At 44.4% G+C, this 13,862-nt stretch overlaps 1 protein-coding gene across 1 annotated transcript in view; it reads right to left on the reverse strand.

The window, feature by feature from the left end:
- Positions 1-1,677: 1,677 nt before the first annotated feature.
- LOC311238335 (stomatin-like) overlaps positions 1,678-13,862 on the reverse strand; it is a 35,196-nt gene continuing 23,011 nt past the window's right edge. Inside the window, exons 5-6 of the mRNA XM_084326366.1 lie at positions 9,767-9,901; positions 1,678-2,041 (exon numbers count right to left, since the gene is read on the reverse strand). Coding sequence (XP_084182492.1) covers positions 1,853-2,041; positions 9,767-9,901 — 324 coding nt within the window. The 3' untranslated portion in view covers positions 1,678-1,852. The remainder of the gene's footprint in view (positions 2,042-9,766; positions 9,902-13,862) is intronic.

Genomic DNA, 13,862 nt, shown 5'->3' on the forward strand with positions numbered 1-13,862 from the left:
CAGAGCAGTTTGTATCGAAAATGATAAAGAAAAACGCTGAAACTCACGTCAGTCTCCTCGTACCGTTGGGCGATGAGAGTGGAACAAACAGATCCCAGTTATGTGGTGGGGATCGAGGCGATCCAGTTCCGGTTTGTATAATACTAATATACGCCCAAATCATGTTGTTTATTGAGTTATGGCAACGATCCATGTCCACGGTGTGTGGATTGAGTCCCGGGACGATAAACTAGTGGCCGGACGGAATAGGGAGACGCACCGGGGTCACAGAGATCGACTTCCGGTTGCAACTCGCCGATCAGCCACCAGGTAGCAGTATTGAAGCGTTGCAGAGTTGTGTCGGCTCAAACAGCATTAGACCAGCCTCCGTCAAGGAAATATGAATACCATGACGAAAATATGAAATATGAACTTGAAACACGCTGTACAGCGATATTGGCAGACAACGCATGGCGGGCAATAACACTGAACAGCGATTTTGGCGGGTAATGGGTTAATAGTATCACAGAATATCCCTTATCAAGCTTTTTCTATAAAGTCAGCAATTAAAAACATTTTATGTTCAAACAACCATGCAAGCATATCTATATCCTGCATAAAATAAAAGTATATATTCAAAGATTGGCAAACATGTACAAAGAGTAAAAATGCTGTATGAACTGATACCTGAGTTAGCCTCCTAGAGCACGATGGATACCACTATCAACTGATACCCCGAGGTAGCCTAGAGCATGATGGATACCACTATCAACTGATACCCAGATGTTTATACTACATCTCTGCAAGTCAATTTCTGTAAAGGACATGTGAAGTAAGGCATCACCCTCCTGGCCTAGGACTGATTTACCAAATTAATAAACAGTTGTTGGCACAGGTGGACTCATTAGCTTGTTTTGCACTCCCTAACCTCTTCCCATCCCCTGTGACAAATGTCCACTCTGTGCCTTACTGTTCCATAGCATACGCCTTCAGTTGATCATGACAAATCCTCTCTTACCTTGATGATTAAAAAGCCTCCATAATTTAGTAAATAGTATTCCCATGGCTGGTGTTGAGCTGTAGCCAGCCAGCTAGCGTTGATGCTATTCAATGCTATCAACATTAGCTAAATAGCCAACCAACTAAATACAATAGACAGTGGTATCCTGAGGTAACGTTAAATACAGACAACTTTTGCTACAATAAGACAGTGGTATCCTGAGGTAACGTTAAATACAGACAACGTTTGGACACAGGGACAAGTTAAACATCAATCAATTAATTGAATACAACGGGTAGTTTAAGCTGCGCGCACCATATTATATACGGCTTTGAAACGTTCTCTCTTTCCTGCCGATTAAAATCCTCCTCATCATCGATTGCTGTAGGCTGTAGCATTTTGTGCATGTGAGCCGCGGTCTCTCTCTCCCCACTCCTTTGGAAACTAGCGTTACGTTAGCTCAAAAGCACAGAACCGGACGACAAAAAGTTATTCTGCTAGCAACAAAACAATGATAACACTTCCGGTCGGGAGGTTTCAAAATAAAAGAGCGACGTCTAAAACAGGAAAGACATTTATTTAGTAAATTTGTGGCACGCACTTATTTCTCAAGACGATTTCGTTTTTACGGAAACCTTTTTTTAAATGAAAATGAAAAAGATCAAAATCGTTTTCGTCTGGACATGGCCTCAGGCGTATACAAAAATATATTGGATCATGTCTCCAGCACCCCCACAGCCGTAGCAACAACCACTTAATGTCGAGGCTCTCATCCACATTCATTAATTTTCTCCCCCCGCTCTCTCTCCCATTATTTCAGAATCCCGGAAGTGTTGTGGTGGTCTATGGAAGCAGCCTGTGCGCATGGGCCGGCTACAAGTGTTTGATCATGAAAGCATCCAGGAGGTCCGTGGGGAACGGGAAGACCAGGGTGGACGTGGCGTCGGAGACGGCCGAGGACAGTGACTGCAGGTAGCGCAGCTGGAGCGCCACAGGATTCATATTCGACCCCGCCCTCTCTAGGGCCCGCGACGCCTTCACTTCCCCTTCTGCTGCGATCATCTGACCCACACACAGACAGAAAGACATTTCAAAACACAGAGTAGACTTAGCGTAGAAGATAAAATAAGATATTCCTTTATTGATACCCTTGGGGAACCCTTGAACTTCTTGCCATAACCCATTCCCTTTTCCCAGGAAGAATAACTGCAGGGACCTGGTAATGTATATATTTCTTCAGCACAAGTAGGAGCTTCCTGCTGCTAGTGTTGTCACGATACTGGAATTTTTTACTTCGATACGATACCTTGAAAAGTATCGATATTCTATTCCATTTTCAATACCACTGCGAAACATTTTAAATCTTAAAATGTAATTTATTTTTTACGTCTTTTTTTTTTATTAACTAAATTTTGCTTTAGTTGCTGGTCGATTCTCCTCAGCTTCTCTCTGGTACTATAAGAGAAGAGAAATATAACACTTTTAAAACCCTTTGTTTCTCTTTAGATCAGACATTTAAAAATAACAAAATTATCTAATCTAATCTTAGAAATTAAGTAAAGTTAATAGTTCTGTGTGTAAAGCATAACAGCATCTAAGTTAATTTACTTCTGACCATTATAGTCAAAGTATTTTCCTATGAACTGAAACTCATAAGATCACATAACAAGGCTAGCATCATTGGCGTTCAGTTACAGCTATATTGGCCAACGTTAGCAAGCTATCTAGCCAGCTACTGCACCATGAACTGCCAGCCAGTCAGCTGGCTACCTTTTAATTCACAATACAACAGCCAGCTACTGCACTACAAACTGCCAGTCAGCCAGCTGGCCACCCCCAATCCACAACACCAGCCAACCGTACAAAATACGGTCTCCGCCAATCACATAGATTTGTACAGTTAGTTAGATAGCCACTCCATTGCGAATTAAAAGGTAGCCAGCACAGCCCGTATTAGCTAGCTACAGTGGCTAGGTAGCTAACGTTAGCCAACGGAATAACGATAGCTAGCTAGCCAACGCTAGCCAACAGCTGCAAAAACTAACGTCAATGATATTATGAGCTATCAGTAGCTAGCCAGCTAGATAATGTTAGACAATGCCTTGTGTATTAAACTAAAGTTAATAGTTTACTGGGCCATTTTGTTTAATGGTTCAGTGATGTTGAAAGAGGAGCTGTCACGAGTTGCCGGAGCCTCTGCACTTGGAGCGAATGAGAGGATTTGTTGACGAGACGGGTCTGTGAGGGGGAGGGGCAATGCGTGCACTGCAGCCAGCATGTGTGTGCCTGTGTGTCAACAACTTGCTGTAGGAGAGAAGACAGCGAGAAAGCCAGCTGGTATCGATAGTGCAGAAAGTATCGATATTGCGGGAAATTAGTATTGAAACTGTTTTAAATATTCAGAATCTATATGTATTGAAAAATTGTGTGACTCATTCCCGTCTTGATGAGAAGATGAGCAGTATCAACTGTGCCAATGTAGTACACTGTTCGGCGAGGCATATTGTTTAAGTGCTGCAGGGATCAGGCTTTTCCCAAAGCGAGCCCTTCTGTACCCCAGTGTCCTGTACCCCGGTGTCCTGTACCCCAGTGTCCTGTACCCCAGTGTCCTGTACCTGCGCCCAGAGGGCAGTAGGGTAAGATTAGGGATGCCCCGATCGATCGGCTAGTGATCTGTATCGGCCGATATTCAGTATAAATATGAAATTGGGGAATTCCGATAATGCTTTCTAGTCGCCGATTGTGAAAACCGATCGATGACGCGCGCTGTGACGTACTGTAGGTTGGTTGGTCCTCCTCCTTATTGTATTTATATTTGTATATGGTGTGTGTCACCTTTTATATTAAACTCCTTTTGTTTCTCCCTTTTCTCAGGTGCTGCCCGTCTCTCTCTAGAGAGTGCTGATTGCCTGAGGAGTGGCAGCTGAGGGCAATCAGCCTCAATGGATGGGTGGTTAAGACCTGGCGTGCGACACACATTCCAGGCAACACAATTATCAGAACTTTTGTTTCTGACCATACCTGTACTGCCTTCGGTATTGTTGCTGAATGATGTCTCTCAGTTATCACACTCAATACATGTTAAGAGGCTAATCTTGTCCGGTCTTACGGCTGCCAAAAAGCTAATAGCATTACGCTGGATTCAACCGGAAAAAATTTGCCTGAAGGTATGGATTCTTACCTATCTAGATGTGATTTATTTAGAGATATCTACCGCACAAATTCTAGGTGTCAAAGAAGCCAACCTAGCAATTTGGTCAGATATGGTGGAGAAGATAAAGCACAGCATTTGAATTTGTAATCCTTGGTGTTGAACGAAATGGTGGTTATTGTCCAAGGGGGGTCCTGAGGGGGGGGTGGGGGGGAAGGAGAAAGGAGGGGTGCAGAAGAGCTAGCAAGAGCATTTGTATGTATTGTAGTGTATCGTAATTATTATGTATATATCCTTTAATCTACATTTATTTTGATTTAAATACTGGACTATCATAGTCCTATGATTTATTGTGGATTTTTACTTTTAATGTTTGTGTGTCTAGTTTTATGTCATGTATCGTAATTATTATGTATATATCCTTTAATCTACATTTATTTTGATTTAAATACTGGACTATCATAGTCCTATGATTTATTGTGGATTTTTACTTTTAATGTTTGTGTGTCTAGTTTTATGTCATGTCAAAAAAAATCGGGAAAAAAAATTTTAAAAAAAATCACAAAAAAGAAAAAGAAAAAGGGAAATCAGGCAGTCATTTACAAATTTGGTGAAGAGGTGGGTTTTGAGTTGGGATTTGAAAGAGTGCAGGGATGTAGCACTACGGATGTTTGGAGGGAGTGAGTTCCAGAGGGTGGGTGTGGCCACAGAGAAGGGTCTGGGACCAACAGTCCGCATGTTGATGGTGGGGATGGAGAGGAGACCGCAGTCAGAGGACTGCAGCCTCCGGGGCGGGATGTAGGGATGGAGGAGGTCAGCTAGATACCGGGGGGCAAGGGAGTGAAGGGCTTTGTAGGTGATGAGGAGGATCTTGAAATTGATGCAGGACTTGACTGGAAGCCAGTGGAGGTGGATGAGGGTGGGGGTGATGTGGTGCCAGGACTTGGTGCGGGTGAGAACCCTGGCAGAAGAATTTTGCACATATTGTAACCTGTTCAGGGCATTGCTGGGTAGCCCTATGAGGACAGAGTTTGCATAGTCAAGAGTGACGGAGGTGACGGAGGTGACGAAAGCGTGAATGAGAGTCTCTGCTACAGAGTCAGGGAGAGATGGCCGGAGTCTGGAAATGTTCCTGAGATGGAAAAAAGCTGATTTAGTTATTGTTTTTATGTGGGAATGAAAGGAGAGGGTGGAGTCCAGTATGACGCCCAGGTTGCAAACTTCTGGGGAAGGGTGGATTAGGCAGCCATCCACTTCAAGGAGTTGATCTCCAATCTTCCGGAGCAGTGACTGCTTGGCCACAACCATGAGCTCAGTCTTCTTGCTATTTAGCTTCAGGAAATTGGATGTCATCCAGGCCTTGATGTCAAGGAGGCAGTTGACGAGGTGCTGTGGGAGGAGAGGAGTGGCGGGTGAGGTGCTGATGTAGAACTGAGTGTCATCAGCGTAGGAGTGGAAATTGAGACCATGTTTCCGGATGATGTGACCAAGGGGGAGCATGTAGATTGTGAAGAGGAGTGGCCCAAGAACGGAGCCCTGCGGCACACCTTGGTTGACTGGGGCAGGGGTGGAGGTGGAGTTGCAGATGGATGAACTGTTTTCGGTCAGTGAGGTAGGACTTGAACCAGGTGAGAGCAGTCCCAGTAACACCCAGGTGGTCAGAGAGGCGGTTGAGGAAAATGGAATGGGAGACCGTGTCAAATGGCCTTATTGTTTAGCTCTGCATGGTTGGGTGTGGGGAGACCAATTATCCTGGCAGCGGTGTTGGTTACGCGTTGGTTATGCACACAAACACACTATATGGTGGCTATATCCATTAACATTTACATTTAGTAATTTAGCTGACGCTTTTATCCAAAGCGACTTACAAGTTCTAATGTACAGTCCCCTCCCCATCATATGTATATACTCTGTCAGGATCTAGGGGTAACAGTACTGTATATTTGAATACCGCCTATGTCACAAATGTATCAGTACTAAATACCTATATGTCCCTATGCCATAAATGTCATGTATGTTGTGTATGTCATAAATGTCTATATGAATTGAAAATGGGGGACCCTGATGGAAACAAGACAAACGTCTTTCTCAGGTCTGCATCCCCTTAACAATTGTATGTATTGAGCCGTACTGTATTGTACCCATTCTGCAATCTGTTAAATAAAGTTTTCATTCATTCATTCATTCTGTACGACAAGTCATCAGGAAGGGCACAACTCTATCAGCTGAGTAACAATGTTCATCAAAGTGTTGAGTGCTACAGTGTAGGTTAGTTTATTAGGACAAGTGCATGACAGTAAGGTTAGTTAGGGTTAGATTTATTTTATTTTAAATTTTAAATTTATTTCAGATAATGGTTGAAGAAGTGCGTCTTTAGTCGACGGCGAAAGATTGGACTGGTTTCGGCTGTCCTAACTGGGGTGGGTAGTTCATTCCACCATTGTGGGGCAAGGACTGAAAATAGGCGACTTCTCTTTGATGACCCTCCCAGAGCTCGGATAGGAGTGGGTCTGAGGCGGCCAGAAGATGCAGAGCGTAGGGGGTCTTGAGGGTGTGTACTAGTTAGAGACCATTGACCAGAGGTAGGCGGGAGCGGTTCCCTTTGCTGCACGGTATGCCAGGTCGAGGGCCTTGAAGCGGATTCGTGCAGCAATGGGGAGCCAGTGCAGGTCCCTAAGAAGTGGGGTGACATGGGCCGACTTCGGTAGGTTTGAGATCAGGCCCACTCATTATTCTGAATCCACATTTTTCACAAGGGAAATTAGTAAGCCTACACCTCGCCAGCATTTTAACACAAGCTAAATCATACCTCCGCTCCAAGCCTAACCAAAACTACTACCCATTCACTCCAGTGTTAGCTTTCACAAGCTTAGCAGCTTTCTCACCACCAGTTGTGCTCAAATCTAATAATGTAGGCTATTATAGGCTACAGTAGCCTATTTTCACAGTTGACAGCGTAGGCCTCCACAGCCGGTCCTTCAGTGAAATTAATCTGAAATCGTTCTTCCAGAGTGCGCCAATATATACTATATATATTAAGGCTGTCAAATATATCGCGTTAATATCGCGTTAACTCCCGATTCTATTAATGCCACTAATTTTTTTAACTCAAGATTAACTAAAAAAGAAAAAAAAGAAAAAAATTACTAGACTTCACTCAGGTGTATTATTGATGCTCTCATTGATACTATGTTTGTTTCTGAAGTGTGTGTGTGTGTGTGTTGTGTGTGTGTGCGTGTGTGTGTGTGTGTGTGTGTGTGTGTGTGTGTGTGTGTGTGTGTGTGTGTGTGTGTGTGTGTGTGTGTGTGTGTGTGTGTGTGTGTGTGTGAGATATAGAGAGAGAGGGGGGTGAGAGAGATGAGGAAGGGGCAAAAGAGAAAAAGATCTGGGAGAGTGTGTGTGAGGGAGAGAGGGGGGTGTGTGATTAATCAGCCCTTGTGTGTGTGAATGTAACAAGTTCCTAACGTTTTCTTTCCCCTATTATTTCATGCACACTTTATTCATTGTTTTAAATTATTATTTTCTTTTAAGTTATTTTGTGCATCACTCTGTTTTGAATTTGATGCAAATTTGCAATGCATGAGGGTCATCCTTTTGTGTTAAATGGCTGCACAAAGCAAGCATTTGTTGACTCGCATGTTGATAAGAGTATTAAAACTTGGAACTTGAAAAAGATCTGTTTAAGGTAAAAAAAAGAAATTAAAAATAAAAATGCGATTAATTTGCGATTAATCGCGAGTTAACTATGGACAATCATGCGATTAATCGAGTTAAATATTTTAATCGTTTGACAGCACTAATATATATATATCTTTTTTTATATGTTATGTATTTATCTAATGTATTTTTGCCCTTAGTATTAGAGATGAATCATTCTATATGCTTTAGAATGGAACTTCTGTTTTGGATGAGGAACACTGGTGTGTGTGTTGTGTACCTTGGCCTGTCTGACAGCCTGCTGAACAGTGTGTGTGTGTGTGTGTGTGTGTGTGTGTGTGTGTGTGTGTGTGTGTGTGTGTGTGTGTGTGTGTGTGTGTGTGTGTGTGTGTGTGTGTGTGTGTGTGTGTGTGTGTGTGTGTGTGTGTGTGTGTGTGTGTGTGTGTGTGTGTGTGTGTGTGTGTGTGTGTGTGTGCGTGCGTGCGTGCGTGCGTGCGTGTGTGTGTGTGTGTGTGTTGTGTACCTTGGCCCTGGCCTTTCTGACAGCCTGGTGAACAGTGTGTGTGTTGTGTACCTTGGCCTGTCTGACAGCCTGGTGTGATTGATTGATTGATTGATTGATTGATTGATTGATTGAAAACTTTATTAACAGATTGCAGAATGGGTACAGTACAGTACAGCTCAATACATACAATTGTTAAGGGGATGCAGACCAGAGAAAGACTTTCGTCTTGTTTACATCAGGGTCCCCCATTTTCAATTCATCATAACATATATGACATACATGACATACAGATAGACAGTACTGCTACATCTATACATTTATGACATATCAGATTTGCAAATACAGTACTGTTTGTGATACAAAAAGAGTCCAGAAAAAAGTATATACATTTGACGTAGAAACTGTACATTGGAGGAGGTTGGGTAGGTGGGGGGGGGGGGGGGGGGGGGGGGACTGTACATTGGAGGTGGTTGGGTGGGGGGGGGGGGGGGGGGGACTGTACATTGGAGGTGGTTGGGTGGGTGGGGGGGGAGGAGGTTGGGTAGGAGGGGTGGGTGGGGGACACTGTACAACTGAACAAGCAAAACTGTACATTGGAATATTGACAAGACCATACTTGGTAATTTACTGTACATTGGGGGGGGGGTTGTGTTAGGACATTTACAGGGGCTAGTTTCGAATTGCAGTCTCCCGTAGGTGTTTTTTGAGAGTGTTTTTGAAAGTGGGTAGTGATGTGTGTGTGTTGTGTACCTTGGCCTCTCTGACAGCCTGGTGAACAGTGTGTGTGTTGTGTACCTTGGCCTCTCTGACAGCCTGGTGAACAGTGTGTGTTTCTTGTGTACCTTGGCCTCTCTGACAGCCTGGTGAACAGTGTGTGTTGTGTACCTTGGCCTCTCTGACAGTCTGGTGAACAGTGTGTGTGTTGTGTACCTTGGCCTCTCTGACAGCCTGGTGAACAGTGTGTGTTGTGTACCTTGGCCTCTCTGACAGTCTGGTGAACAGTGTGTGTGTGTTGTGTACCTTGGCCTCTCTGACAGTCTGGTGAACAGTGTGTGTGTTGTGTACCTTGGCCTCTCTGACAGTCTGGTGAACAGTGTGTGTGTGTTGTGTACCTTGGCCTCTCTGACAGCCTGGTGAACAGTGTGTGTGTTGTGTACCTTGGCCTCTCTGACAGTCTGGTGAACAGTGTGTGTGTTGTGTACCTTGGCCTCTCTGACAGCCTGGTGAACAGTGTGTGTGTTGTGTACCTTGGCCTCTCTGACAGCCTGGTGAACAGTGTGTGTGTTGTGTACCTTGGCCTCTCTGACAGCCTGGTGAACAGTGTGTGTGTTGTGTACCTTGGCCTCTCTGACAGCCTGGTGAACAGTGTGTGTGTTGTGTACCTTGGCCTCTCTGACAGTCTGGTGAACAGTGTGTGTTTCTTGTGTACCTTGGCCTCTCTGACAGTCTGGTGAACAGTGTGTGTGTTGTGTACCTTGGCCCTGGCCTGTCTGACAGCCTCAGCCTCTGTAGCCATGCTGCGCTGCAGGCTGACGGGGAGCGTCACATCTTTCAGCTCCACCTTCTCCACCAGGACACCCCACCCACAGGACCCCGCATACAACACGTCCTGAAGGACAAATGGAAACAAAAGTACACGATTATGCTTTGAAAACATAAAAAGAGGTCTCAGAAAACCAACTCAACTCAACTCATTCTTTTCAGAATTTCATTAGCTACACAAACGGTCAATAATTTTCAGCATCAGTGGTGATTTGCCCAGTCATTGAGAGGCGAAACCGGATGTGGTCACTTTTTCGAAACTGATGCTCCTTGGCTGTTTTTATTTGTCCTTGTCTTATAACCCGAGATTGGAAGGACGTAATAGGTCAAGTGGTGTGTCAATTAAATGGTGGCCATTTTAGCTTTCAACCGATGTGTTGGTTGATAGACAAGGCCCGCCCTAAACAAAATATATCTCATTTTGAAAGGGAACTACTGTATCTTTCTTACTCGTTCTCTACTGTGTCCCACAGCCCCGTCTCCAGGGACGAGCAGGCCAGTGCTCAGGAGTTCTCTCCCGTCACTGAGGGGATTGATGGTGTGAGTAACCCCTGTACCCTGGAGCACCTGCTGGACCCTGCAGCCCAGGGGCGTGGCCATGGGGAAGACACGCCCCCTTTACCCAAGCTGCTGCATGTCCTATAATGTTGCCGTGTTCCTTTAACTATACTACTAAATCACATCACTGTATTTCAAGAAGGTTTCAAGAAAGCCATCGCAATATAGCAAGCAACATTATTAACTAGGCTTGGGCGGTATCATTCTTTTCATACCGTCATACCTTGCTGACATAATACCCCGGTATACGGTATATGATGGTATGACTTTCATTTTCATCAGCGGCGGGGGGGGGGGGGGCAACCCGTGTTACCAAGTGTGGTAACCTTGACTTCATAATTTCATGATTTCATAATCAAAAATGTTAGATTAACCCAGAAAACTGAAAGTATCTGTAGTGATGGTAAATAGTTCATCACACATAGACTCTCAGAGTGATGGAACAAGCAGCCATTCCAAACCCCCCCAGGAAACCAAACACCTAGACATGTGACAGTTGAGCACAGCAAGGAGAGACCAAACAGCGGAAATGCCTCTGTAAGAATGTGGTTGCAATAATAGATTCAGAAAATACAAAGTGCCAGTTTGGTAGATGGGGTTTTTGGGATGGCTCTTGTGAATTGAATAGTATTAACCTAAGACGCACTGACTATACTGGGTTAATGTTTTCAACACAAGCACTATTAAGGCTGAAGTCATCAGACCTCATCAGTTGAACACCACCAGGCGACACCTCATGACGACATTGTTTACTCAGTCACACACCACAGAAAAACGGTGACTACAGCAGTAAAGACAGCTGCGCTAACCAAGATTAGAGGTCACAGGAAACATAATTGCATTATATTAGTTTAGAAATGAAAAACAATGTTGGAATAATAAAACAAGAGTATAGTAACCTATTAGAAAAGTAACTTACAAAGAAGAACCATATAGAAGGAATGTTAAAATGATTGATTCATTCAAAGGGGGCCACAGTCAAACCACCCCTCTGTCCAAAAAGGAGGGGGCCACAACCCACGAGGAAGGACATGTTGGGACCGATAAGCCCCAGAAATAAGCCCCAGAGAGGAATGTTAAAAGGTCTGAGGTCGTTGGACCTCCTCGCTGCTGGGAACTGGAAGAAGACACCGGCGGGGAGGTCAAGGGGGGGCTGACCATCTGGGGAGGGGCGCCATGTGTGGAGGCAAGGAAACTATGTGGGAAGTCAGGGTATAAAACAGTGGGTTTTGGTGAGGAAGGCCAGGCCAGCTCAGGACACCCGCCACACACCGTTACCCAGGGGGTCTGAGTTCTGGTCTCCACCACCACCACGACCATGGTCTACTTTGTCCCTATGTGAGTAGAAACTGTATATGGAATAATGTGATAACTAGAGTAAGATGCCTATCTTAGGCCCAGGTTTTATCATGTGGTGACAAAGAGTACTATGGTCTTATTTCATTAACATAACATGACTAATATTTATGTACAATACTGTCTTTGATGTGAAAAGCCAACTTGTGAGGGCTATTGTGATTTACCTGCATCAAATCCTTTTGTACAATCATGTATTATGTTTGAAGTGTCCTGTGTGTAACCAATGCATTATTCCAATCTCGGCCCACGCTGCAATTAAATGAATATTGGACCATAGCTGCTGGTTGTCTGGCTGTATACACTTATTCTCTACTGGCTAAATTTGGGAGCTCAGATGAGGACCATGTTTTCTATCACACTGTGATCTTTCCCTTCCTCTAGTTAGCAACCTCACTACTGTGCTGTAATTAATGGATATTCATATATGAATATACAACAGTTAGTGCCGTTTTTAAGACCCGTTCTGATTTGTTCACATAATGAGCATGCAGAAAAAGAACCGGGAGGTTGGAAATTTGCAGTACAGAGTGAGAGGCTGTCTGGAGGATGAGAGAGACATGGGGTGAATAGGAATATTGATGGTCGTGTATAGCCACAGTAGGACCCAGGGTGGATATGTGTATTGTTTGCTTACAGGACTGGTGGTGATGTTAGATTAGGATGTCCAAAAAACCTGCTTATTTTGAGTTGTATTACAGTGAATGCGAGCAGCGTGTTTGTGCAATGTCGTTGTGAGCAGGAGGATGAAACTTGCGAATTTTTTTGATTGTATAAGAGCGGCAGCCGACGAAGAGTTATTAGTCATATTTGAGGGGACCGGCGTAGGAGCAGTAGAACGGAGATTAGTCACAGATAGCGGGAAGTGGGACTGTGCGTGACGTAGTGGTTCATTAGAGGGTAAGGTAAAGAGTTTAATGAGAAAACCGTGGTGTAGCACAGGGGTAGCCTGGTTCCACGAAGAGAACAGAGAATGGAGTGTAGGGTACTGAGAACCGTGGTGTAGTACAGGAAATCCTGATTCCGCGAAGAGAAAAGAGTGATGAGGAATCTAGTTAGGAGGCGACGTGCAGGAACGGCCTGAGTGAGGGAAAGTAGTCAAGCTAGGGCTGATGGTTAGGGGCGCATTTTGGAAAAAAGTGATGAGGAATCTCTAGTTAGGAGGCGACGTGCGGGAGCGGCCTAAGTGAGGGACAGTGTACGAAGCAAGGGTTTAGTTTAGGTAAAATATTTAAGGAAAGAATGTAGTGTAGTGTAGGTTCAGTGATAATTTTTTAGATGAGAAGTCGGCTTACACAAGAATCCAAGGTTGATAGCGTTGCGCCATGTAATCGATGTCTCGGTTTGTTTGTATTTGTGTATTTGTGTAAATTGTATGTGATCAGTAGCAAGCTTGACGAAGGTTGTTACGTTGTGACGTGGATCGGATCAATACTAATCTGGAGCGAATCGTATTGGAAGGTTGAGGCTAACTAGTTTAGCTCGGTGGAGGAGATGCGGTATTCTAGAGATGTTAGAGCGACGATGTGAAAAAATTTACGAAACGCTGTGTGAGCGGTTGTTGTTAGGAAGCGAGTCGTGGCGTTCGTTGAGGTGATTGGTGTCATTTTAGTGGTTGTATATGGTGCGGTAGAAATTGTGTACAAGAGTAACGTGAATGACAGAAGTCGCAGGATGATGACGTCATGGTTAGTCATGGTGAATGAAAGAAGTCGCATGATGATGACGTCGTGGTGTTGGATGGGGAGTGTGTAGCGTTCACGGCGCGTGCGACCAGGCGGAGAGACGGGTAGGAGGAATGATTAATGTTGATCTGTGTAACGGCGTTGATATATGAGAATGTTTTTAAATTCTTTTACAATAGTATGTTCTTTTAGAGTTGGTTATTTTAGGCTTGTGTGAGTTGTTTATGCTTTGATTGGTACTGAGCGAATTGCGTGGATGAATGGATCTTGAAAGGCACGGCTCCCGTGAGGGCCTTGAACCACGCATGGAGGCTGGCTAGGCTATTAGCTTGCATGCGGCTGTTTTGTGAGTTTGCGGGCGGCATATGGGGTGATTAGAGTATGAGAAATGGTGTTTTGGGAGTAGTATTGGACGCGGTAGGATGTCAT

The sequence above is a fragment of the Notolepis coatsorum genome (genome assembly GCF_963971535.1).
Source record: "Notolepis coatsorum genome assembly, chromosome: 12".
Taxonomy (NCBI): Eukaryota; Metazoa; Chordata; class Actinopteri; order Aulopiformes; family Paralepididae; genus Notolepis; species Notolepis coatsorum.